Genomic DNA, 27,814 nt, shown 5'->3' with positions numbered 1-27,814 from the left:
GTTTGGCAGCGTATCTGCTCCATTGGAGCTAGGCTCACTTGAGAGGAGTTAACTTAAGCTAACGCTGCATGAAGATACTCTCTGAGACAGTGGTTCCCTCTAGAAAATAAACATTTACCAATTTCAGAGTGGTAGCCATGTTAGTCTGTATCAGCAAAAAGAACGAGGAGTACTTGTGGCCCCTTAGAGACTAACAAATTTATTTGGGCATAAGCTTTTGTGGGCTAAAACCCACTTCATTGGATGCATTTTCCACTGCATGCATCCGATGAAGTGGGTTTTAGCCCACGAACGCTTATGCCTAAATAAATTTGTTAGTCTCTAAGGTGCCACAAGTACTCGTTCTTTTTACATTTACCAGTGTATCACACAGAGGTATCAGATTTTGCACTGGTTTCAGAGTGGTAGCCGTGTTAGTGTGTGTCAGCAATTTGTATTTGCACTCTTTCACTATACTCAGAAAAGAAATAACTGCAGAATCTTCAGTGCTGCTATGGTAACATTCGGTGTACATGACTTACTGGTTGCAGCCATTCACTATATGTATAGAATTAGGCATAACATTTGTTTATTGTTGAAAAATTCCAATTCTGCAATGTTAAATTCCACAGCCCACTCTGCGCCCCTCTGAGGTTGAGACCCACAGCTTGAGAAAGACCACACTAGTGGACCATGAGCCTGTTCGTGTTTGGCAGGTCCTACATAGCTGATCTTTCTTCTTTACCTTTTGGGAGGAGAGCTGATTTTGGTATGGGGAAAGCTTCTGATGTTATGGTGCTACTAGAGATAAAATCTGCACCATGCCCAGTTTGCAAAGCAAGGCAATTCAAAATGTTTTCTAGTCTTAAATCTTGAAGCATAGAACAGGCCTCTATTGTGATCCAATAGGCACTAGTAAAAACCCGATACCAGTGCAGAAAAACAGTCATTATATACCAATGATGGACAGAATAAAGATGATTGCCAAAATGAAATCTGGTTCATATTAATTTATATGTTTAAATATGTTTTCCTGAGATACTGCAGACAGTGGCCACAGAATAATGAAGTTATATAAATTAGAGTGCACTTTTACAGAAGTGTGTAAGAGAACTTGATATTCTAACAATTCCTTACAATAAAATAGCCAGCAATTTAACTATAGACAAGGTAAAAAATGTTACTCATGATCACATAATAGATATTTCTTGCGCTTGACAAGTGGCCACTGAATCTTTCATTGGTCTTCAATGAGCATGGGCCTGACAAACTTTGCAGTTCCAAGTCCTGAGGTAAGTCACAGAGTAAAGTGAGGGTGAGGCTAGGTGAACTTCTTCATGAATCGGAGTTTCCCATAGGCTATCAGGAGGAAGATGGCAGTCATGCAGCCTAGAGCCACTATGTTTTCCCACATGGCCCAGTTGGTAGATGCAATCCCTTGGCTGCACAGATATGTTTCACCATAACACCTGCAGGGGGACATGGGACAAATGTTAATAGTGACACGTAGCACATTCTGCCAGAGATCTCCAAGTGCTTTACAAAGGTGGCTACTGTTGTTTCTGTTCTGCAGAGACATTTTCTCCCCAAACAGACACTGAGGCTTATCCAAAGTCACACAGTGGGTCAGTAACAGAGCTGGGATACAACCCCAGGTCTTCTGACTCCCACTTTTCCTATCCTCTAGACCACTTTGCCTCCTTTAATGGCTTCAGAGTACCAGCAATACCTAATGTGTCAGCACAGTGACCCTTTAATCGTCACATCTCACCGTAACCAGGGTCAAAACAGTTCAGGCTGGTACCATATCTTTTTGACTCATTTGGGTTGAAGTGTCCTACCATGAGGTAATACAGCCTGTTCTTCTGTATCATGCCAGGAATGATTTCATTCTTCCTAAACCATCTCAGATGGGCACCTTTTAACCTCTCATGACAACTCCACAGCTTCCCTTTTGTTGTTGATATACCCCCATTCTGGGAAAATGTTAGGATTTTTTAAAAAAATATCCTTTATAAAGATAAGCCATGGCAGGCTACCAAAACTAAATTTCAGATAGGCAAAGTCCGTTTGGACATGTTGTTGTTTGTCCTTTCTAGGCTGGGGTTCCAGGCCGGCAGCCTACAGTTCCCCCCTGAACTATATTTGCTAAAATTGCTCAGTCTCAAATAAGCCCCCCAAAATGTGCTAAGGTGAGTGTCCTGTGACGCTTCCTTGAGAAAGCTAGCTGATGAGCAGCTACTTTCAGGAGCAGTATAGTGACCCCAAACTAATGGCTGTAGAAACTCCACCCTCAGGAAACTCATTCCCACTGAGGCCCAAGAACCGTTGTGAGCTAGAGACTTACGTTTCTGCAAATTGTGTAGCATTTGAGGAGCAATCAGCCGCATCCCCGGGGGACGCAGTAATATTCTGGGGTTTCTCACCACAGAAGTAAAGGTCTCTAAATTCATTGACTTGCAGGGCCTGTGGAGAAAAGCAGACACCATGATGTAGTAAAATACTGCAACATCATCCTGCTATGCTGAATAAACATTCGGCTTTGGGTGAAAACATCCCCTAGGGGCTGCACCCTGATGAGGTGAGAAGGGCTGTGTGTCCCAATGACCTTGAGAGTTATGCCAGTGGGAGATTTTAACTCCTGGTAGGGCCACCTAAGTTGGGCAGGTCAAAGGGCAGGGACCAGTAGAAGATCAGTTTTTGATCCTCCCGGCTGGGAGTTGATTGATAGGCCAAAAACCTATCCTCAGGTTGGGTGACCAGATGAGAGGAAGAAAATATCGGGACACATGGATGGGGGGGGGTCACTGGCAGAGCAAAAAAAAAAAAAAGGTGGAGTGCCGTGAAATATCGGGATGCGGGACAAACGCCTAAATATCGGGACAGTCCCGATTTTATCAGGACGTCTGGTCACCCTATCCTCAGGGGGGAAAAAAGGTTAAGTTACTGAAACACAGCAAGGGAGCCGTTCTAGCAAACAGCACGGCAGACTGGGACGGCAAAGCATTATTATTGCCCTAAGCGACGCCTGATGATGCAGGAAGGATATTCAGATTTGGGTGAAAAGCTACACTTTACTATATTGGGTGTCTCTCTTCCCTGTGGCTAATTACGGCTGGCAAACATACAGAGTTTGCTTCTCAGCTCAGCTCGCTAGTTCAAATCCAATTTAAGTAGGTAATGTCCAAATGGAACAGCCAAGATTTTGAAGAGTGGCTAGTGATTCTGGGTACCTGATGTGAGATACCTCAAAGTGCTGGGCACCCGCCCTCTGAAAGTCAGGGCCCCTTCAGGTGTCTCACATTAAGCACCCAAACTGAGGGGCCCAAGATCACTCATCGCTTTTGAAAACCTTGGCTGTAGCCTTCTGAGAAGGTGTCTGAGGTTCTACGTGAACAGGGCTGGGTGTCCCAACTTGGTTCCTAGTGGAAGAGAAGATGGTGTGGTGGCTAGGGCAGTAGCACTGCCCTGCCTCCCACAGAAAATATATTAAAGATGGTGAGGTGCTCAGACACTGTGGTAATGGGCACCATACAAACAATATAGATAGATGTCCCACATCACATAAAGTCCCACCACACATTGGCCACTGCCCTGGCTATCTCTGCTATCAGGCCATGGACTACTGAACTGCCCTCTCACCCATAGAGACGGTCTCTCCAGGCTAGGGACTAAGCCCATGGGTGGGTGGTAGGAAAGGGTGATTTTCCCTGCTGCTGCCCATGTGGTACCTATTTTGTGGTTCAGTAGAGGAGTTCATTCCCCAGAGCTTCCAACCCAACACCTTTCATGAAAATATAAACTCATAAAATTAAAAAAAGAGTCCTAAGCAATTGCTTTCAAAATAACTTTATTCACCTTAAAAACCTCTTCAGGAAGTGACACCTTGAGCACCTTATTCATTTCAGAATAACATTTTCTACTTACCGTGAGGCCGTATCTGGGGATGCTGAAGTATTTGAGCCAGTTCAACCATCCCATCACAGAAGGAAGGTTCACCAACAGGCCAGAAAAGATCTGAAATGACAGAAAAAAAAGAGGCTGTCATGCGTTCACGCACTGACACAGATTCATACACTTTTAGGCCTTGGAAACACACAAGAGTTGTCTCACTTTAACTATACCAGTACAGTTAAAGCAACACTGCTTCCTCTAGGGTGGATGCAGTTGTACTGGTATACGTGTACCTTATACTGGTTATTCCCCATCCCGTCTGGGAAAACGGCACTTGCATGCCAATCAAACTGCACCCACACTTCAGGCTATACCTGTAGAACTATAGGAGTTAAATACCCATCACCTCTGCCTTAAACTCTCACTCACTTGGTAGAACTCACCCAAGCCTTGAAGAAATGTATCCAAGGAAGAAACATGTTAATGGTGAAAGCCAAAAGCAAACCAGAGCCAAAGCATAAATGAGGGGTGAATGTCCCCATTCCTCAGACTACGTGCAGCATTTGGCACAACAAAATACATCCCTTTAGAGCTTATTTCAAGTCTTTTCCCCATGACCTGGCACAATGCTATTTGTCCAGGCTGCCTGCAGTGCAGGGAAGAGGGGTTTGTTTTTAAACTCCCTTGACTGAAGTTAAAGAAATCATGAAAATATTTACTTCTATTTGAGACACCGAATTTTGGTGTAAGCAGACTTTCACCCACTAATGCCACTGGTGAATATGGTCCCTGGTGAGCAGTAAAAGGAGCCTGGTTCTCTCAGGCCAGTCCTCGTTATGCACACACTCACATCATGGAGCCACAAGCCTCAGTAGCTTTCTTTCCCAGAAGGAAGGCTATTGACTGTGTGCACTGGGAGGGCTATTTGATGGGCCAGGACTGGAATAGCAGGGGAAGTTGTGGGTCAGCAGAATTGCACTGGTATGGTGTGCTTGGGACTAGACTAGCAGGGAGCATTGCATGTCAGGGTTAAGGTGCATTGTAGAGCAGTGGAAGGCCCAGGACCGGAATGACTAAAGGTGCAGCAGCAGGTTAGGATGCGGTACACTGGCTGCAGGACAGGATGGGAATAGCAGAGGGTGCAGTAGGAGAGTGGTGCACAGGCAGAGCTATGTTGGGCCTAACAACATGGGCAAGGGGTACTGCAGGTCAGTGCTGAGGCCCACGGGCATTTGGCAGCATTAGGTGGAAGCCTAGGACTGAAATAGCTGGGGGAGCTGCAGGGCAGAACTAACATGCATTGGTAGAGTTGTGTGTGTGATCTCGGACTGCAGTGACAGAGGGTGCTGGAGGTCACGACTGAGGTGCATTGTGTATGGGCAAGGGCCAAGACTGTCAGAGCTTCCCCACCCCTATTAATCCCTCACTTCCATTAGTGCTCAATCAATCCACATCTGCCTTCCATGCAACCCCCTCTCCCCCCAGCCGCGCACACAGTACTCACAAGCATGAAGACAAAGCAAATAGTGATAAACAGATTGGCAATGGCCACCACATTCATCCCAGCGCTGATAGCCAGAGACATGGCCGTAGCTGCGTAGGATACTAGCACCAGTGTCAGCATGAAGAAAAAGAACCGTCCTGCTACTGCCTGATAGCCTGTCAAAACAGCATGAGACAGAAAGGTCCTGTGAATGGCTGGGTTACAAAACCTGGGCAGCTGCCCTCGGATCCCTGTCCATGGTAGCAAGACACTTGCTCAGGCGAGGAGCAACAGAGTTTAGAGTTGGCTGCAATGAAGCAGAAGCCAGATGGCCAGGAATTCAGGAGATGAAAACTGAAAAGTAAGTTTACTGGGAATCGGTAGCCAGCTTCACCCTGCATTCCTGCTGCTGGCTGGCCTTTTTCTAGTAGGATTTCCAGCTAGATTTCACCCCATGAATTGTTCCTGTATATCAGACTGCATTTAACAGCCTCCAAACACACGCACAGTTCAGTCTGTGCAGGGATGCTGGAGGCACTACCTCCCCCTTTTTAAAAAAACATTTGTGTGGCTTAGCTGTAGAAATAAGCATGGACGGCTCAGATTCAAGATATCAAAGGTGTTTATGCAAGAACAAAGCGAGGCAGGGGTGGTTAAGTGAACGTATCAGTTCTTTACCAATCATCCAGTAACTTATGCATGAAAAGATAATGCCCGGAAGAGTTCTCATGGGCAAAAGGTCTCCAATCATCAAGGCAAAGAAGTATGCTGACACTCGGTAGTACCCACTGGTGTATTGATGGCTGTGAAGACAGGAACACAGGTTATTGTACATGTTTAGAGGTTATCAATATGGATGAGAACTACCTTCAGCAGTGTCTATCTGTTATTTATTAAAAAGACATCTGTAATGTCAGGATAACTCGGTTCTATTCTTAGCTCTGCCACTGACTCACTATCCAACCTTGGGCAAGTTGCTTACCTGCTCTGTGCCTCAGTTTCCCAATCCATAAAGTGGGGGCAACAATACTGATCTGCCCCTACAGGGCTGTCATAAGGGCTTCCTTATGCTTTGTAAAGGGTTTTGAGATCCCTGAGTGGAAGGCACTATAGCAGTGTGAAGCATTACTATACTGAAAAAGCCTCCCATCCCCGCAAAGGGAATGGTCCTGAACATTGCACAGGTGGAAGGCCAAAGGCTGGTTCTCACTGGAAGAGGACTGATTTGAAAGCTTCCATAGCTAACTCTGAATATCTGTTTCCAAGCGGAAGTGGAAGGCTCAAAACTTGGAACTCACTTCTAGGCCACTGACTCAAATCCAGTCCAGGTCATGACCACAAGTCGTTGGCTGTTTGCTGGGCCAGGTGAAATGAGTTGGTCTCAGGTCAGTTACCAGGGCCCAGGTGCCTGGGTCGCCACTGGCACTAACTGGAGCCTGCGCTGGCAGTCTTTGTAGACAGGCCAAGCAGTGGTTAAGCTGTGGAGGCTGAACTCTGACAGGCCCTCACCCCTAAAGAGCTTTCTAGGGGACAGTGCTGGCAGAAATCAGCCTGAGGGAAGCTGGCAGTGCTGCTGCTGAGGCTGTAGTGGGGAGAGGCAGATGCGTCCAGTCTCCAGGGGCTATCATGCCAGTGCCCTACGGAGGCACTGCATACACTTTTAAGAAGTAATTATGTGACAGCCGTCATCTTGTCAACACAATGGGGATTGATTGAGCGACCTTCAGAGCTAAAAGTAGGAATTACTACAGCTTGAGCCAAGGTGCAGTAGCTGAGGGCTGTAACAACTCATACCCTGTGTGGATAGACACACTGGGGGACCTGTAACATACACTTCCCAGTGGGTTACAGTCACATTTCAGAGAGATTCCCAGTTGCCCCTTTAGGGGCAGCTTTAAACCACATTTTCATTACTGCTATGGTGCAAAGAAGACTTCACAGGGGCCCAGGATCTGACACCCACTGATGTGGAAGCTATTCTTTGAGTCCTATTTTCTATCTATGTATGTGGGATCACCCAGCTCATAGTTCAGGCGTCCTTACAAGGCTGGGCCTCAATGCTAAGCCATTATGGGCAGGGGTGATGGATTCTGCCTAAAAGTGGGGGGGCACGAGGCCCTGCCCCTTCTGTCATCCCAGCCCTGCCCCTCCTCTTTCCCCTGAGGCCCTGTCCCCTGGCCAAGCTGTAAGTCAGAGCTGGGGAGCTGGGGTCCTCCACCTGCCTGGAGTGGAGGGGCCTGAGAGCAGCTCCCGGCCCATGTCCAGGGCAGGTGGAGGGTCCGCGGTTTCCCACAGCTGCCTGTGCGGTTCTTACTCTGATCTGGCTCTGGCTCCCAGCCTGGCCTGGGGGCAGGGCCTCAGGGGCTGAAGAGCCGCAGCCTGGCCATTGTAAGAGCTGCCTGGCAGCTGTGGGGAACCATCGACCATCCACCTGCCCTGGGTGGGGGGCCCAGGGGGTGGGGACGCAGGCCAGGGGCTACTCTTGCTCCCCGCTCCCCCGGCAGGTGGAGGGTCTGCAACTCCCCAGGACTGCTCTTACCCAGGCCAGGCTCCAGCTTCTGGCCTGACTAGGGGGTGGGGCCTCAGGGGGAAGAGGAGGGCAGTGGGCCGGGCCTGGGCAAAAAGTGTGAGGGCCGTGGCCCCTTGGGCCCCTCATTCTGGTGCCCCTGATTATGGGTTGTCTTTTCTCTACCTCTTGAGCACTCCTGTGCAGCTTCCCCAAATTCTGCCCCCTGCTTAGCCTGGACTCTGTCTTCCCTTTGTACCATCCCAGATTCCTAAAACAGAGCAGGGTCCCTATTTCAGAGGCGCAGTCTTTGTTAGCACCAGAGGTTGCAGAGGAGAAGCAAAGCCTCAAAGTCGGGTCCTGGCAGGTGAAACTTGTTTCAGGTAGTCTGTCAAAATTCCCACCCTCCACCCTAAATTCTGATAAAGAAATTCTTGTGGGAGGGCTGCTACTTACACAAACAATTTCTTGTCCTTTATAAACAGCTCGATCGCTGATACACTGGAAAAGCACTGGTTTGTGGTTACGAAAAACAAGGATCCAACCCTGGAATACAAATCAAAATAGTTGAAGACCAAGGCACAGGCCAAAATCTCCAATACCAGAAACCTTATCCCGGATCATAGCAGCTAGAGACGCCAAAGGCCTATTATATCATCAAGGCATTTCCCTGCCAATACAGTACAGTTCCCCGACACAGGAGTATCAGAGAGACAAGGTGGGTATGGTAATACATGTTATTGGACCAACATTGCATACAGGAGGTATCATATATTTAATTGATACCTGCCTCTTCTTGTCTCCTTCATATTCCATGTGGGAATACTCCTTGGGCTGATGGGACAGCTGCTGTTTCAGGAACTACAGTAATGCCCGACCTCGGGCACCAAAAGCTAGGATGTCAAACCCTGTTCACCCCTCCTGGATCTGAATGTAGCCCAGGGACCCGACGCCTCCCCGCTGCTGAAATGTGGCAGAGATTGACCCAAAATAAATGGGACCCTACTTCAAGCCTTACCGATTCTGAATGCCACTTTGGTCTAGTTTTACTCTGAAAAAGATGGCCCCCACAATCAGGGCTAGGAGGGTGGTCACTGCGATCTGGAGGTGCAAAGAAAAAGGAATTGTGCAAAGGGAAGAACAGGGAGGAGTCACCGGATAGAACACAGGTCATTAGAGCCACGTACAGGGCCCAAAATTCACATTTGTCTCTGATGTTTTGGGCCAGTGTTTGGGTACAGACAAAGATACAAATTCTCATCAGTTACCCTCCAGACAAGCCTAAAAGCCTTGGCCACACTCCTCCCCAAAGAAACGGAATCACGTGCTCCAAAGTAACAGCCCATCATCAATAACCCTAAACAGGGCAGAGAATTAACAGCACACTCAAAATTCAAGGCACTGTCTACATCCCCAGTGGGATGGAGAACTGACCATTTCCCAGACAGCCGTCACTGTACTTGCACAAAACTAAGGCTGGGATCTTTAATGGCGCCTAAGTGGGTTGGGTGCCCATTGTCTATGAAGGGTGCCTAGTTCCCTTAGGGGCCTGGAAAATTCCAGCCGTATTTTGACAGGTGCTTTATAAATATCGATAGACGTAATGGGATTTGGAGTCCTCTGCCTCTACATCACTGATTGGACTCTAGTCCTGGTCAGCAGGGAGCAAAAGTCATTCAGTGCCCCATGTGAAATTCCGTTTCTTAATGGACCCGTGGCCTAGAGATGTCTATGGGGTCACAGGAGTGTTCTGAGAAGAACTCAGCCCACTGTCTCTCTGTGCTGGATCCTGCTTGCTGCTCATTTGTTTAGGGTTAGATCGTGCTTTTAGTCACAGCCCCTGTCGTTCAGGGCTGTGTAATCTGTATGGAGCAAAGACATTGTGCTTTGGAGACACCCCAAGGAGTCCCAGTTCCTCCCCTGCTTCCGTCTTGCTCCGGAGGCACTGTAATTGACTGCTGGCATTTACCAGCCATTCAGCTCAGCCAGCGGGTCTGCTGCGATGTCTACTAAAGACCTGGAGTTTCACATAGGTCACCAGCCAGCCATCAGGCAGTCACGATTTCTTGACCCTGCTGACCAGGGCTGGATTCAAACCACTGATCTGGCGGGGACAGTGATACCACAACAAGGAGCCTGATATGACCACTGCAGAGTGAGACTGGAGTGGTCCTACTCAGCAGCAATGTCTCACCTGTGCCACAGACGCCTGGGGGTTCCTGATGAGGTTTTTGATGGCACGGTTGGACACCCAGTAGAGCTGGGTGAAGAATCCATTCGCATATGTGACCTCGTTCACGCGCCTCGACTTCCCCTGCTCATTCTGGTGGCTGAGCTCCACTTTCTTCAGCTCTTCTTTCGTGTCCCGATACTGGCTGGAGTTCAGGTACTGCTCGTGCAGAGTTTCCACCACGCTCTTGTCCACATTCTGCTCTTCATCACCGATTACCCCTAGAGTAAAGGGCCCAAGACAGGACTCAGCATGACTGGTCTAGTCCCCCATCTTAAACTCTGCACCGTTGGCTCAGTGGGATCTCACTAATGCAACCCCTGATCATGAGGAACCCGTGAAATCTTTAGCTGACCAGGATTTGGGATCAATGTGGGAGCTTCCCATTGGGTTTGCTCCAGGTTCCTTATTCATGGAGCCCACTAAAGAGACTGCTGGCCGGCATTGCAGACCAGGGCCCAGGTCTTCAAAGGGATTTAGGTGCCTAACTCTCAATGTAATGAATCAGTAGGCGTTAGGAGCCTAAATGCCTTGAGGATCTGGGCCCAAGTGACAGCACTCTAGCTAGCCCAGCTGGTTTAAAGGTGGCTGGAACCTTCTTCAATGGGTGGAGGAGCCCGAGTGTGCACCCTCTACAGAGAGATTCTATACAACTGGGTCTTTGTTGCAGTAGCCATACAACAGACCTGTTGTACTACACAGTGCTGCACACTGCACATGCATACACGGCTACAGAAAAAGGCAGTGTTTGATCATAAATCAACCCTGGCTGGTTTGTGTATGTTGCTTCCTTGGAGGACAAGCACTGTTTTCTAGTGGTTAGAGCATAGGACTAGGAGTCAGGACATCTGGGTCCTGCTCCCAGCTCTCTGGCTGTCTCAGGGTTTTACACTGCTGCCCATCACTGTACTATCTGAGCGCCTGCCACATAAAACCAACAGCAATTACCAACATCCCTAATGAATTTCAGGGAGTCTGTGGCACTGCTCCCTTTTCAGGGTCAGAACTCTGCTTGGGCTTGAGTTTTAGTTTGTCTCTGCTACCAGTTACCTGGGTGACCATGGGCAAGTCACTTCATCTAACTCCGTGCCTCAATTTTTTCCCATTGTAAAAGCGGGTTGATAGCACAAAGTCACCTTTTCAAAGCATTTTGAGAGCCTGAAGGCTCCTGCTGAAAGGTGCTATATGTAAGGGCAAAGTACGAGTAGGAAAATACAACAAAATGCCCACTCACTAGGAGAAAACAATAAAACAAAAATCTACCCTCACTGCCTGCAACTTCCCCTGCAGTCTGGCCAAGGCCTGCTGTCTCATTCACTGGCTCACCTCCTCCAGTCCCTCCATTGTCTAGGCTTCTCTGATCACCTCTGCTTGCCGCCACGGCGGTGGAGTCACCGTTTATCACGTCAAGGAAGAAGTCAGCCGGGTTGTTGAAGGGCTCGCATTTATACCCTGTAACGATAGCAAGCAGAACACATTCATGTTTTAGACAGAACACTGCTTGGTAAGGACCAGTTATAAGAACACTCCACCCTCCCCCAGCCTCTTTCACACAAGCCTCTGGGGTGCTTTGGAAGCACTGACTAACCATAGCACCACTGCTGAGAGGGAGGGTTACCCCTTGTTTTTCAGGTGGGGAAACTGAGGTATACCCATAGGTTAAGTCCACAATTTTGTCAAGTCTGCATTGGTTTTGGGTGCTTAACTAGAGACACCTTTGGACTAACTATACCTGCAGCTCCCTCTGCCTTGAACTGAGCTGTGGGTGCTCGGCCTTTCTGAAAACCAAGCTCGGTGTCTCCTTTTGGGCACCCAACGCCCTGCAGGGCTAGACTGTCATGGTGCCTACTCGGCCCGCGGGGCAATAAGGCCCCTCCATGTCGTCTCTGCTCTGCTGAGGACTCTGGCCACAGGTGGGGAGAGCAGGGCTGCTCGGCCAGCGGTGCCTGTGGCAAGTGACTGGGTGGGTGAGGAGAGAACTGAGGGGCTGAGGAGACACAGTAATACTGGTCCTCCATCCCCCGCCACTCACTGGCCAGAGGGGAGTAAGCTGTGCACCCACACAATGAAGTACCCTCCCGAACAAGGGGGAAGGAAGAGCGACAGGGCAGAATGTAAGGTTACAGCACAGTGACACTGGCAGAGAAAGGAATAGAACCCAGGAGTCCACACCACACTCTCCATTATCTACAGAAGCAGGGTTCCCACTGTGTAGTCATTACCCTACTAACACAGGTGTAGGTGTAACACTGACAGACCCCGGTCGTCAGCGGGTGGGATTGAACCTGGGACCTCTGGAGCTAAATGCATGAGCCTCTACCGCATGAACTAAAAGCCACGTGGCCCTTAGCTAAGGCTGTAGAGCAGACTCATTAATCTCGCTTTCTAAGTGATCTTGGTGCCACTAGATGGGACAGAACACCACACCCAGGAGGTGCGTGGGTTACATAGGCACCAACCACAGCGCTTTTCACCCTTTGTAAGAAATACCCTCTTGCACATGATCTTCCCTGCCAGTCTCCAGGGCCGGCGCTTCCATTTAGGCGACCTAGGCGGTCGCCTAGGGCACCAGGATTTGGGGGGGTGGCAATTCTGCGGCGGGGGGGTCCTTCCGCGCTCCGGGTCTTCGGCGGCAATTCTGTGGCGGGTCCTTCACTCGCTCTGGGACCCGCTGCCGAAGTGTCCCGAAGACCGGGAGCGCGGAAGGACCCCCCCGCCGCAGAATTGCCGACGACGACCGGGAGTGCGGAAGGACCCCCGCCTAGGGCACCAAAAACCCTGGCGCCGCTCCTGCCAGTCTCCCCACCTTCTCAGCAACCTTCAGACCTGCGGGCCCTGCACCCAGATCCCTGGTGGTCCACAGACCTCAGCGTGTGACCCACTGAGATAACCCTGCCCGGGATGCACATAGCCACCTAACTGTTGTGACCTTGTCGTTTGTTTTACTGAACTTCTAATTGTCTGGGAGCCTGCTGTCGGCCATCATTTTGTGAGGCAGAGTGGATACAATGAGCCCTGAAGGGGGGACATACACTGAGTTCTCATGGTGACCTTACTTTTGTTCTTTTTTGCTTTTCTTAATCTACATAAAACTCATTCAGACTGTAAACGTGAGGCTGCTTTTTGTGTCTGGAAAATGCAGCAATGGACTAAACGTAGCTGGAGCTGATCCATCGTTATTAAGAATCAGGCACTAAGCAATTAAAATAATTTGTTCCCTTATTTCTTGCCGTGTTTTGAGACGTAAGCACTAAAATATAATAGGGATTAGTGTTATTGCATTTGCACTGCAGACTTACCGATAGAACTAAAATATTTCAGGGCTTGCTTAGCCAGACCATGATACAGCACCTTTCCCAAAGCCAACAACGTTAGGCTGTCAAAGAGCTTGAAGATGGAATAGCGGGGCTGGTGGATAGAGAAAATGATGGTCCGACCTCTTCTCGAAAGCCTAGGATGAGAGCAAAGAGTCCAAACCTCAGCTGCGCCCATTGTTTGCCAGAAGCTGGGAATGGGCGACAGGGGATGGATCACTTGATGATTACCTGCTCTGTTCATTCCCTCTGAAGCAACCTGGCATTGGCCACTGTTGGACGACAGAATACTAGGCTAGATGGACCTTTGTTCTGACCCAGTATGGCCATTCTTATATACATATTTCAGAAGACAGGGCAAGAGGGTCTGGTCATTCAAGGATATTTTTCTTAGCTACTGTTTTAGCCTAGTCTACCCAGACCACTATTACCTAGTTTTCCTTTGAACTATGTTTGCTGGAAACCCTTTCACTTGCGGTATGTCTTCACTACCGGCCGGAACGGCGGGCAGCGATCGCTCCAGTGGGGATTGATTTATCGTGTCTAGTCTAGATGCGATAAATCAATCCCCGAGCGCTCTCCCGTCGACTCCTGTACTCCAGCGCTGCGAGAGGCGCAGGCAGAGTTGATGGGGGACCGGCAGCAGTCGACTCACCGCAGTGAAGACACCACGGTAAGTCAATCTAAGTACGTCGACTTCAGCTATGTTATTCACGTAGCTGAAGTTGCATAACTTAGATCAATCCCCGCCCCAGTGTAGACCAGGCCTAAGTGAATGTAGTGTTGAAGAAAGTGCCCAACTGACAGCCCTGAAGGCTTCTGCCCCCAGAACAGATACAGCATGGGCAACAGCTGGGAAAGCTTCCCCTACAATGCCCAGCCAACAAGCTGCAAGCCTGAGAGGGAGGGAGCCATCTCTGGTGGAACGAGAGTTTCAGCAGCCTTTCCGGAGTGGTTGTTATGGACAATTTAGCTTCAGTTACGAGAGACCAAAGGAAACCTGTTATCAGCCATGATCCATTTTCCTAATGTAGGGAGGAGATCTGGGCAAAACGTTTTGTACAAAACTTTTTTCGGCCCAAAACAGCAGATTTGGCGACACCAAAACATTTCATGTCCATTTCACTAGACTGTTTTGGCCCCAAAGACCTAAAATATATATTTTTTTAAATCGGAATTCTTTGACATTTGTGAAACAAAATGTTTCGATTTTTTGGTTTGAAGCAATTTCTTTTGTTTCAAAATTTCCTTTTGTTTTATTAAAACACAAACTGGTCAAAACTGAAATTAAACTTTTTGATTTTGTCAAGACAAAGTGGCTCATTCAACCCACGAGGATTTGGAATTTTTTGAGTTTTCCATTTGCTGAAAATTTTTGAAAAGTTTCATTTTTGGTTCAACCCAAAACAAAATTTTGTTATTGTTACTTCTTGGAATTGCCAGCAAAACTGAAAAATCCACCATCGGCCAGCTCTAGTCGCTGTGAGTGACAGCCAAGAAGTGACTAGACCATGAGGACTGAGCTCTCAAATCCTTCCCGCTCCAGAGGTGACCTCTCCAGGACAGAGCTGGGGTGCATTGGTTTCAGTGGGAAGCTGGCAGCGGGACTGTCCATACTGTGGCTGTTCTTCAGAGCTCTGAGCTGAAGCCCAGTGAAGTCAATGGGCTTTGGATCAGGCCCCGAGAAAGAGACTGCCAGGCCAGCCTCTTTCACCAGCACTAAGACCAGTAAGCCATTGGTTTAGATGAGCACAGAAGCATTGGTGTTAGATAATCAGCTCCTACCTCTTCAGGAGGATGAGCACCGCGTTGGCCGTGCTAGCATCCAGGCCGGTGGTGGGTTCGTCCAGGAATAGGACCGGGGGCTCCGTGATGAGCTCCATGCCAATGTTGGTTCTCTTCCGCTCCCCGCCTGACACCCCTCGGATTAGTTCCGTTCCTACCTAGAGCAAAGATTTTTGTGTTTGGTACCTGGCTTTGCTGTGGGGCGCCGGGCTTGCCCTGGCAAACAGTCCCATTAACACCCAGGGGACGAGCCGTGTCTGCAAGTGCTAGGCCGAGCCGTGCTTGCTGGATCCTGCCCTCAGGGGACACCACAGGGGCAGTGTGGAGATCATGCACAAGAGCAAATATTTCAAACACAAATTGTGCTGCTGGCTAAAGGCAGCCTGATGGGGCAAGGATGAATTCACCCCATAGCCTTTTCCACTGTGCGGGTGAGTGCTCAGCTACCACAGCAATGGGCATGGCATAAGGGCCTGAGTAGACCAGAGGGGACAATGACGACACCTCAGCTGAGATTGCCACCGTGGGCCCTTCTGACCCCTCATGAGTTTTAGCATCGTGACCTTGACGTCCTCACATCGTACCACAAAGCCAGGAAGTGGCTGGCAAAGGAGAAGAGCCCTGTGATCTGGGGGGCTGTAGGCAGAGTTCTTCCCCTGTTCCTATATAGCACATGCACACTGGACATGGTCCAAGCTGCGCCACTTCCTGGACCTCAACAAAACCTAAAACTGCCTTCAGGGCTCAGCTCAACTGTCTTCCCTGCAGCATCCCTCCTACCCTATTTTTTTCTGCCTCAGAGAGGCACACAAACTCTTTCATACCCCTGGCTTGGAGCTAATGAGATGCAGCTGAACCAACATCAGAGTGAGTCAGCAAAAGTAACTCTACATTTCTGTGCTGGGTGTAGCCCCTGAGCTCAGGGCAGCTCAGCAGAAAAGCCCTGTATTCCTAGCATGGTACAGTGCCCATCCCCACTATATGGGCGAGAAGTTAGGATTCTGAAGCAGGTTCTCCCCCTGCCCCCTCACTCCCCGCAGATACTCACCTTAGCATCAGCTACTTTGCTGAGCCCCAGTTCACTGATTATCTGGGTGACCCGCTCTTCCTTTTCTTTAAAGCTGATGGAGCTGGGGAGGCGCAGGGCTGCAGAGAAGAGTAGATTCTCCCTTACCGTCAGTGTGCCCATAACCACATCATCCTGAAAACAATGCAAATTCACTGCTGAAAAGCCAAGCACATTTCAGCTCAGTCCTAGGCACCTTGTTATTTGCCTTTCCGTAGCAGCGAGTGACCCCAGCTGGGATCAAGGCCCATTGTGCCAGGAGCTGTACGTACATATAGTGAGGGTCAGCCCCTGCCCCAGACAGCTTGCAATCTAAATAGACAAGGCACACAAAGGGCTACAGAGACGGGGAAGTGACTTGCCAAGGTCACACAGCAGGTCAGGAAACAGAACCCAGGTCTCTTGTTCCCTAGCCCAATGCCCTATCCACTAGACAACACTGCTTCCCACAAACGCTGCTCTAGTGCTGGAAATGCAGGCTATGGAGCTTTGCACTGGGAGGTCATTTGTCATGTAAGTCACTGTGGGCCCAACTCCTAGAAGTGCTGAGCACTGAGAACTCCAGCTGAAGTTGCAAGTGCTCAGCCTCCATAGGTTGAATGGCAGCCACTCGGAGGAACCAAGGCCCCCACTATGAGATGGAGCCGGCTACACACTTTTAACACCTATTGGCTCCAGCTGCAAGTCAAAACAGGAGCAGAGAGTTCTCACCCCGCCCAGCTGATATTCAACCCCACAAAGCACCAAAACTGTGGGTGGAATCCTGGCCCCAATGACATAAATGGGGGGGTTTCCGCTGACTTCAGTGGGATCAGGATTTCACCCTGTGCTTCCATCCGACATGCTTCTGTAACACCTGGTCAGGAAGCACCACTCCCAGTGCTCTCAAAACGCAACTGTTCAACACAATCCCAGGCACTTCCATCAGATTAAATCTGTCCAATTTGTAAATATCTGTGCAGCTTCATAGCATTGAAATTACTATTTAAGGCTTGCAAGCCAGACCTTCAGCTGATGGAAATCAGCAGAGTTCCATAGACAATGCTTAGGTACATCAGCCAAGGTGCTGACTCTGTGGATAATTAATATGGTTCCAAGGCAGGAAAGGAGCAGATTTCTTTAACCTGCTGAGGCCCTTCATCCACCTACAAAGCAGAAAAAAGGGAGGGCACAGCCCAATATTTTCCCCCACATGCAGATCATTTTGCATTTTGCTTTGGTTGCTTTATAGATAGCTGGTGGGTTGGAAACTGGAAAGCAAGGATTCCTAAACCAGGAATTCTTACAGGAAAAATCAAAATCCTTCACACTTTCTAAGAGCTATGGGGGAATTTTTGGATCCTGGGGCTTGATCTCAGCTGGAGGATTGAAATCCAACCTCAATTCAACCTCTGCTTTCAGTCAGAGGCCCCGATGGTTCCCCGAGTCAGCTGCTGCCTTAGTTGCCAAGTTAGTCAGGTGTGTTCTCTTTGCCTCTCCCAGCTACCTGAATTCTAGGCTGTCATTGCTACTCTAGAATAAGCTGAGTCCACCATTTCAATCTCTTTCCACGATTCAGCTGGCACTGCCTGCCTGTAACGTAGTAGGAGTGAGGCTGACCAGAGCCTGAAGATAAGAAGATCATTAGAGCTCTCCTTGCTTCCCAGCCTTATCAGATGTTTTACTGTATCTAGTCCTTGCTGACAACCACCCACCTGCATCTGAAGGGCCCTGCTTGAGATGTCTCTGCCTGTGGGCCATCACCTGGTTAAAGAACCATGTTATCACGAGTCTGGATGCCACTTTTCCATTCTCATGCAACTCCCTTTACAAAGACTTCACACCATGGCAGCTCTTGATCACCAATATCTCTGCTCCTCAGCCACTCAGCTTCTCCCAGCCAGGAGGCAGACAGAAGAGAAACAGACACTGACCTGCACGACATATCCTGAGATACACTTGAAATTTGGAGGTTGCGGGAAGCCATCTATGAGCACTTGCCCGGACAGGCCAGCAGGGTCCTTTCTAGCAGCCAGCACATCTAGGAGACTAAAGACAAGCAACAGTCCTTAGATTCCGCCATACCTACTCTTATTTTCATTGGGTAACTGCCACGATTAGGGATAATTACTAAGGCTTTGCATTTCTGTTGGGTCTGCACTGTAATTTGCTCAGAGCATGCTGCAAACTGACTGATCTCAACTACAAGCAGTGCAAGAGGCACTAGGTTCAGGCCTTACCTGCACTGGGATTTTAGGTGCAAACTCTTACTGTAGGTGCAATTCACAGGTGCACATCATGTTGCACCTGTGCAAATAGTGCCTACAGCTAGGGGTTTGTCCTGGCACAGCCACACCACTGCTAGAGCTGGGTGGTAGTTTGCAGCCAAAACGTTTTTCTGGTGAAAAATGCAAAGATTTGATGACACCAAAATTTTTCAGGAATTCCTGTTGATTTCACCGCACTGTGTGTAAAAAAACGCCAAACCACAAAAATACTCTGAAAGTCTAACCATTTCATTTCAACGTTTTCAGAGTGAAACGGTTAAATTTTTTTATTCAAAATAACTTGTCCTTTTGAACTTTTCCTCTTTTATTTTTTTAAAAATTGAAAACAATAAAAAACACTCGAAACCAAAAAAAAAAAAAAAAGTAGATGTGGGTCAAACATGATGTTCTGTTAGCCCTGAAACCAATATTTTTTGACTTTCTGATTCACCAAAAATGTCAAACATCGTTTTCTGTTCAGCCAAAAACATTTTTTTCGATTTTTTGGAATGGCAAGTCAACTGTTATTCACCCCACTCTAAACAGTGGCTCTAATCCCAGTGGAGACAAGAAATGAGTCTTCCTGCTAACAGGCAAACTCAAGCCAATTTTTTATAACACAGAAGTGTGCTGTCTAAGGGTCCAATCCATTGTAAATCAGGAGCAACTCTATCTATCTATACACACATACACACACACATACATAAAAAGGTGAATAAAACACTATTACCAACAGGGCCGGCTCTAGCTTTTTTGCTGCCCCAAGCAGCAAAAAAAAGCGCCGCCCCCGAGCCCCCCCTCCCCAGCCGAGCGCCGCCGGACCCCCCCCCCCAGAGCGCCGCCCCCCCCGCCCCCGCGCCGCCCCCCCGCCACGCGCCGGTAGCCCACCCCACCCTGCGCCGAGCGCCGCCGGAACCCCCGCCCCCAGCCGATCGCCGAGCCGCCCCCCCCCGCCGCGCGCCGCGCGCCGGAGCCCGCCCCCCCCAGCGCGAGCCCCTTGCTGCCCCCCCCGCTGAGCGCCGCGCCGCTGGAGCCCGCCCCCCCCGGAGCCCGCCCCCGCCGAGCGCTGCCCCCCCGGAGCCCGCCCCCGCCGAGCGCTGCCCCCCCCCCGCCGAGCGCCGCCGGAGCGCCCCCCCCGTGGAATGCCGAGCCGTGCTCCTCCCGCCGCCCCTTACCAGGTGCCGCCCCAAGCACGTGCTTGGGTGCCTGGTGCCTGGAGCCGGCCCTGATTACCAAAGTGAACTCTTAGGTTTGGTCTACACTTAGAATTTATATTGGTATGGGTATGTCAGTGAATAGCAACAAAACCACCAGAGTAGATGCAGATGTATACAGAAAAGTACTTCTGTCAATGTAGCTAACAATGTTCCTACATCGGAGGAAAACTCGTTCTGTTGGTGTTTGCTGTATCCAAGGCTGGCTCCAGGGTTTTTGCCGCCCCAAGCAGCCACCCCCTCCCCCCCCGGAAAACAAAAAACAAACAAAAAAGCCGCGATCGCGATCTGCGGCACTTCGGCAGGAGGTCCTTCGCTCCGAGCGGGAGTGAGGGACCCACTGCCGAATTGCCGCCGAAGAGCCGGACATGCCGCCCCTCTCTGGTGTGGCCGCCCCAAGTACCTGCTTGGTAAGCTGGTGCCTGGAGCCGGCCCTGGCTGTATCTACGCTGACATGCCCATGCCAACATAAGCTCTGTAATGTAGACACAGCATTAAGCAGATAGGGTTTTGTCCTATCCTGGGGGGATAAAAATGGATGCTTTTTTTGAAAAAATTTAGATATAAAATAATTTATATCTGATTTTTTTTGGTTTTATTTAAATTGTAATAAGTATTTTTAAATATAAACCTGTTTCAATGAAATCTGAATTTAATGCAAAATATGTTAAGGCCTAAATGGCTTATAATCTCATAAAGCATTTAAATAATACATACATATGCTGTTTTGTGTGTTTAATTAAATTCCAGTTGCAGCTTGACACAAATCATGAGCAAAATGTTAATTATCTAATAAATAAGCAAGATATCATTCACTTTTTCTTACATACTAAAATGTACAATTAATAAGAATCTGAAAATATTCTGCTATATCATTGCTTAAATAAATGTATATAGTTGTAGTGTACCCTTGTAGGCAGCGAAAAGATGCACCAAATCTAGCATAAAAGCTCTCTTTAGTTGTAAATCAACATATTTTAATAGCGATGTCAACGAATGAGAAGGCACCTTTCTTTAGAAAATAACTGAAGTACAAATGGAAAGGTTGATGAAAATTGCTGATTTAAATCGAGGTTTGCCACGTGGTGATTTAAATCATTATTTCAATCACTGATTTAACTCACTCTACCCTGCTGGGAGGAGTTCAACGATGGCCTGTAAGAGACCATCTCACCCCCACTCTGATCTTCCTGGGTGATGACCCTGCTCTAGGCCTTGCATTGCAATGATCTTCCATGAGCTACTTTGCCCATCACTATCACTCTTAAACTGGCCACTGGGGTGGTGAGAGCGTGGCAATGCAAGACACTCTCCTCTTTTCCTCCCACACAAGAGCAAGTCAACAGATCCAACTTTTAAATGGAAGTAGCCTACTTTATACTTCTCTAGCATCTTTCACCCAGGGATCTCCAATCACTTTACAAACATTGCTGCAGCCCCTCTGCACCCCTGTGAGACTGGAAAGTATTATCATCCCCTATGCTATAGATGGGGAGAACAAGGGAAATCATTTGCTCAAGGTTATGGAGCAAATCAGTGACAGAACCATGAACAGAACCCTGGGGTCTGACTCTGCTCCCTCCCAGAGCTGGGAATGGAACCCCAGAGTCCTGCCTCTTCGCTAAGGACTAGACCATGGGTTCTCAACCTGCAGGTCGTATCCTGACAGAAGACAGAGAGTCACAACCACCCTGATAAACAGGAGAGACTAGATGGGAGGGGGGTCCAGAGCGGTTGCAATATGGAAATGGTTGAGAACCCCTGCATGAAACTACGCTCTCAGTTGAAGCCCATGCAATGTGTATACACCGGCCATGAAATTTGGGCTGGAAATTAGCAGATTTCTAACTATCAGAGGGGTGAGATTCTGGAACAGCCTTCGAACTGGAGTAGCAGGGGCAAACAACCTAACTAGTTTTAAGACAGAGCTTGATAAATTTATGGCTGGGATGATATGATGTGGCTGCCTGTGACAACAGGGGACTTGACCCAGCAGATCCCTTCCAGACCTATGTTCCTAAATCACGAAGGTGCCTTTCCAAGGCCTTAGATTTTTCCAGCTAGTCTCCTCCAGCCCCCAGGGAGTTCAGTTTCCACCTAGGACTGTTCATTCTCCATTGGAGGAAACCAAAGAAAGACTCACGAGGATTTGCCGCTCCCTGTTGGTCCCAGGATAGCATTCAAACCCGGCTTCATAATGCCACTGGAAGAGAAGGGAAACGGTTACTTCTGAATGGCGATCTGCCTCCGTGGAGTTCCTGGCAGAACCGGGGCCTGACTTTGGATCCAAACACATTCCATGGGGTGGGAAGTTTTAGAAAAATTATAAATAAAAAAGTGAAACATCCTCCCTCACACCAATTTGAAAGCAGTAACCATGTTCCCTTCCTTGTCCCTAGTCCCCAGTGTCTTAAAGGAGGCTTCTGCTGGAGATGATGCCTCTCCCCTCTAGCAGATTTCACTCCTCTCCTTTCTCCAAAAGAGATTTTGGGATGCATGAACTTACCACACATTGTGGAGAACCTTCTTCTCCACAGTTGTCCGTTTGCAGAGGGGCCCGTGGGACTGTTTGATGGTGTACTGGATGTTGTGGAAGCTCATGACAGAACCCCGAGGGCACTGAAGGGATTCTCGTGTTGGGATAGAACGCAGGAAATTGCCTGCTTCTTCTTCCTCCCTGATGGATAGGATGCTGTGGTTGGCTGTGCCTGACCTCATGTCTTTGTTGGAGAGGCTGACCTCCACTGGAGGGAGGTCACCAGGGTGCTCTACAGCTCCCATCTGTTCGAATTGACTGGGTGGGAAACATTAGAGAAAGGGCAGAAAATAAAAGTTTTTTGTAAGAAGAAAAACTATTTTGAATCTTTAAAAAAAAAATCCCACCCCAGCTCTGAAGCTCAGATCCAGGCTTCACTATCATCCAGAACAACACACATGGCAAGTTTGAAGAACCGGACCTGTATGTGTTTAGATTAGCAAGAGGAGTGTCTGAGTGAGGTGGAAAGCCACAGCCACAGGGAGGGATTTGGGATGAGTGTGACGGCTGCCATCTTGGCCTACAACAGGGGACTGAACCAGCTAAAAACACGCATTGCTACAGCTAGAAAGCATGGAGGTGACATAGCACACACTCACCAGTGGGTTACAAATTAAACCACCTTATACTTGTGAAACGTTGCATAGGGCAGATCAGTCACTCAGGGCTCATCTACACACACAAGAGATACCAAGATAAGTATACTGGTACAGTTAAAGCAGTAACTCCCCCCTCCCCCATGCGTATGCAAGTATATCACTAAACAGGTGCTTTATAGCAATACAGCTCTTCCTGTAAAGGAAGGGGAATAAGTTATATAACAAATAAACCCTTCAGATCAGCTTTATCAGCTAAGTGAGGAGCAGGGAGATTTTTTCAAGAGGTGTCAAGGTTCCTTCCCCACTCTGAACTCTAGGGTACAGATGTGGGGACCCGCATGAAAGCCCCCTAAGCTTATTTACCAGCTTAGGTTATCAGTAAGCTGCCACCACCAAATCGTTTATGAGTCATTTGGAAACTCTGTCTTCCCCCCAAAATATCTCCCTCCCAAATACTATAACCCTTCCCTGGGCAGCCTTGAGAGACTTCTCCACCAATTTCCTGGTGAACACCGATCCAAACCCTTGGATCTTAAAACAAGGAGAAATTAACCATTCCCCCTCCTTTCCCCCACCAATTCCTGGTGAGTCCAGATCCAACCCCCTTGGATCTTAAAACAAGGAAAAATCAATCAGGTTCTTAAAAAGAAGGCTTTTAATTAAAGAAAGAAAGGTAAACATCATCTCTGTAAAATCAGGATGGAAAATAACTTTACAGGGTAATCAGATTCAAAGAGCCCAGAGGAACCCCCTCTAGCCTTAGGTTCAAAGTACAGCAAACAGAGGTAAACCCTCTAGCAAAAGGAACATTTACAAGTTGAGAAAACAAAGATAAAACTAACACGCCTTGCCTGGCTGTTACTTACAAGTTTGAAATATGAGAGACTTGTTCAGAAAGATTTGGAGAGCATGGATTGATGTCCGGTCCCTCTTAGTCCCAAGAGTGAACAACCCCCAAAACAAAAAGCACAAACAAATGCCTTCCCCCCTCAAGATTTGAAAGTATCTTGTCCCCTTATTGGTCCTTTGGGTCAGGTGTCAGCCAGGTTACCTGAGCTTCTTAACCCTTTACAGGTAAAAGGATTTTGGTGTCTCTGGCCAGGAGGGATTTTATAGTATTGTACACAGGAGGGTCCCTTTATAGTTATGACGAGAGGCAGATAGGTGTCTTGGACAATTTCCTCTGAGAGTAATATCCCATGATGCAGTGGGGGCTCTATGAAGGACTGGGGTAAATGTTACATGCCCTTGCAGGAAGCAGATCACAAGGGACTGACCAGCCAGCCAACTTACCCACCAAGTGTCCCGCACTAGTCCCTGGGCTGAGGCTTGGTGTGGGGCAGTTGATGGGTGACCTGCAAGGGAGCAGAGAGCTCTGCACAAGGAGCTCACGCACCAGCTGTCTTGACTTTCCAAGAATGTGTAGAAATCCCTCAACGCTCTTGTGACGTTATTGACATGACCATATAGATCATTGTTGCAACCAAGGTCCTGTAGTGGCACCCAAATCTTGTATAAAGGGGGTCAAATGGGGTGTCTAAGACAAGGTTATGGTTTACTGGTTATGATTATGCTGTCTATATGTGTGTATCAGTTTTGTAGTTGAAGTTATGAATATTGGCTCTATACTGTCTATATGGCAAACTTATGCTATGCTTCTGGGTGACATCCCAGACAAGCTGGGATTAGCTCTGCCTAGCCGGCTTGATGGCCCATTAAGGACCATCAGCTATACAATGGACCCATTGAGAGAAGGCAAATATGCCTTCAGACTCAGCAAAGTATGCAGGGACTGGCCCATGTGACTCCAGGCTCCATTTTGCTGTAATTTTCCACAGTAAGAACAAAGAGGTGTTCTTACACCTGGAAAAGACTATATAAGGCTGATGCCTCATCTCCATTTGGTCTTCAATCCTGCTTCTTACCTCTGGAAGGACTTTGCTACAAGCTGAAACTTTGAAAAAAGGACTGAGGACCCATCCCAGCGGGGGATGTATTCCAGAGACTTGATTTGAACCTGCAGTTTATTCTATCACTGCTGCAAGCCTGAACCAAGAACTTTGCCATTACTGTATGTAATTGATTCCATTTAACCAATTCTAACTCTCATCTCTATCTTTTTCTTTTATCAATAAACCTTTAGATTTTAGATTCTAAAGGATTGGCAACAGCGTGATTTGTGGGTAAGATCTGATTTGTATGTTGACCTGGGTCTGGGGCTTGGTCCTTTGGGATCAGGAGAACCTTTTTTCTTTTACTGGGGTATTGGTTTTCATAACCATTTGTCCCCATAACGAGTGGCACTGGTGGTGATACTGGGAAACTGGAGTGTCTAAGGAAATTGCTTGTGAGACTTGTGGTTAGCCAGTGGGGTGAGACCGAAGTCCTCTTAGTCTGGCTGGTTTGGTTTGCCTTAGAGGTGGAAGAACCCCAGCCTTGGGCTGTAATTGCCCTGTTTGAGCAATTTTTCCTGAGTTGGCACTCTCAGTTGGGTTCCGCCAGAACCGCATCGTCACAGCTCTGCCCGTATTCTCATCCCCATGGCTCACCTACTCACCCCACAGTCCTTGTAAGCCAAAGGACAGAGGTGACTGAGGGAAGGAGAAACTGGCTTCAAAGGCAACCTGCAAAGGAATTAAGAGATGGTTGGATTTCTGCCCTGTTTCTGTTTTTTCATGATGGATAAAGAAGGCCTGAAAGGCTGGGGTGAGAGTTTTGTTTAAGTAATGTAAAAATTCTGCTGCTTTGTTTTGTTTTTCTCCTCCGTTGAATTGATCCAGTGCAGGGGAAGAGCTGCTTGCCACATTTGAAATACAGAGATTGTCTGTCCTGAAGACCATATAACAATTAGAGAACCAGTGTGACATCACCAGAGTTCTGAGTTCACAGCCCTTCAGGTGGTTGAGCTCTTTGCAAGTTTCACCTTTCCTCTGAATTTCCTGGAACGTTAATGATTGTTTGATAACAAAGGATTATGACCCTTATGTTACCAATAAGTTTTCTCGAGCTAGCTTCACCTTAATACACACAGGATAAAACACTACAGTGACATAGCTTCAGTGCTGCAGCTATACTGCTGTAGCGCTTCAGTGTAGACTGGAGGAATTCTCCTGTCTCTGCACTAAACCACCTCCCCGAGAGGTGATGGCGAGGCTGACGGAAAATTTACTAGTGTCTACATGGGGTTTAAGGTCAGCTTAGTTACATCTCCCAGGGATGTGGATTTTTCACACCCTCAAGCAAAGTAGCTGGGTTGATCTAATTTTCTAGTGTAGACCAGCACAGTTGCACCAAAGACATGATTTTAAACTGATTTAGTTAAACGGGTGCAACTCTGTGTGTGGACACTTCAATTGATTTAAACCAGGCTTAGATCAGTTACAAGAACAAGCTAACCAGTTTTAAACTGATATAAAGTGTCCACACAGGGATTTGCCTTGGTTTAACTCAGTTTGTAAATTCAACCAGGACATGTATATGTGTGTGTACACAAGCCCAAAGTCTTTATTCCAGGGTACATTTTTCAGGTTTGGCATTCTGACATAGTCTAGTGAATGGCGAAGGGCTGGGAATGGGGGAGGGGAGACCTCTGAGATAAGCCAGAGGCAGCGGGGAGGGGTTCTCTTTGGGGAAAACTCAGATGGGACCATTAATGTTCTTTCACACAAGGCCCTAGAATCAACCATTAAGAAAAGAGTTGGGAGCCCAGCTACAAACCCAAATCTCATAACTTAAATGATCAGGGGTCGAGCTCCTTGTTCGCTTCAAGCAATATCTGAACGTCCCAGGCATTAAGACAAAGGAAATAACAAAGAGCCACTCTTTCCCCTCAACATATAGTGAAACAAGATGCAAAAGTGACTCTGTCTGTGCTGCTCCCAAAGATCTCAGTGGGACCTGGATTTCCACACTAACAAGCTGAGGAACTGTATTTCCATCAGCTGTTTTACATGTACAAACAAACTACACTGGACAAAATGCTAGTCTGTCCTTGTTACATACCATTCAGGAGCACCCACTGCAGCCATAGAAATGGCTGAGACAGAATAATTTTATATGAACAGATAAATCAATCTGCATTTTCACCTATTGTAGCTATTTACTGGGTGCTCATCAGTGCTCTCTTGGTTTTCCTGCAGTTAACATTTTTAAACACTGAAATGAATCACTCTATAAAATAGCCATCTTCTCCCCAAAGCTGAGCCGCAGAGAATGGCAAATCTTTGCAATCCATAGCACTCTTCCCATGCCCCATACCCAGGAGCAAAACCCCGAAGGAATCATTACCTCTTTGTTCCCTAGATCTCAGCTTTGCTTCCTCTCTGTTGCTGTATCTGGAGGTCTCCCAGCAGTGAGTGTGTGGAGTGTGATTCTCTACTCTGGGGCTTGTGGTTTAGTTCAAGTTAGTTACATAAACTGTTCTGCTCGCATGCGAGCTGCTGGGAGTGTCAAATTACTGCTGTCATGCAATTCACTCCAGGTCACTGGAGAAGAAGTCGCCTGTAAAGAGTCAGCCAAGCCCAGTGGCATGTGCCTTCTGCTTTGGGGAAAGCAGATCAGGACCCTGAAGTCTCTCTGGAGTGACACCAGTACCGCTGGGACTCCACCACCTATTCATTAACAAAATGTCCCTGTAGATTTGGCCAAACTCCCTTGGCCTAGCCTTTGGGTGACCTCAGCACCAGCCTGACATTTACCAGCACACTGCCGGTTTAACACGTGTTCGCCAACAGCGCAGAGCAGCAACTGCTATTGCCTCTATACTCAAACCTCCTAGAGCGATTGCCGTCAGGGTTCATGTCTAGTCCACAAAGCAGGCACAGCTGTAAGCCGCTGGGGGCCTATTCACTTCCAAATGTGGGTTGGAGGGCAGCTACACATCCCCCCTCAAGGAGATGACAGGGTCCTGAAGGGGACACACAAGCCTCTGCACTGAGGGGGGAACAGGAGGGGTTGTCCACC

General features: G+C 48.2%; 1 protein-coding gene across 1 annotated transcript; it reads right to left on the bottom strand.

Annotated features, from left to right (window-relative positions):
• Positions 1 to 1,300: 1,300 nt before the first annotated feature.
• LOC135881314 (broad substrate specificity ATP-binding cassette transporter ABCG2-like) lies at positions 1,301 to 22,498 on the bottom strand. Its single transcript, XM_065407937.1, has 15 exons — positions 22,224 to 22,498; positions 21,861 to 21,920; positions 18,171 to 18,285; positions 16,240 to 16,392; positions 15,192 to 15,349; positions 13,392 to 13,543; positions 11,419 to 11,544; positions 10,057 to 10,313; positions 8,881 to 8,963; positions 8,319 to 8,408; positions 6,035 to 6,159; positions 5,378 to 5,532; positions 3,907 to 3,996; positions 2,327 to 2,445; positions 1,301 to 1,448 (listed from the first exon to the last, which is right to left on the bottom strand). Exons 1-15 carry the CDS (start codon positions 22,496 to 22,498, stop codon positions 1,301 to 1,303), a joined length of 2,106 nt encoding a protein of 701 aa, XP_065264009.1.
• Between the last annotated feature and the right edge of the window lie 5,316 nt (positions 22,499 to 27,814).

The sequence above is a fragment of the Emys orbicularis genome, chromosome 7, assembly GCF_028017835.1.
Source record: "Emys orbicularis isolate rEmyOrb1 chromosome 7, rEmyOrb1.hap1, whole genome shotgun sequence".
Classification (NCBI taxonomy): domain Eukaryota; kingdom Metazoa; phylum Chordata; order Testudines; family Emydidae; genus Emys; species Emys orbicularis.
This window is presented reverse-complemented; position numbering and strand designations above follow the sequence as displayed.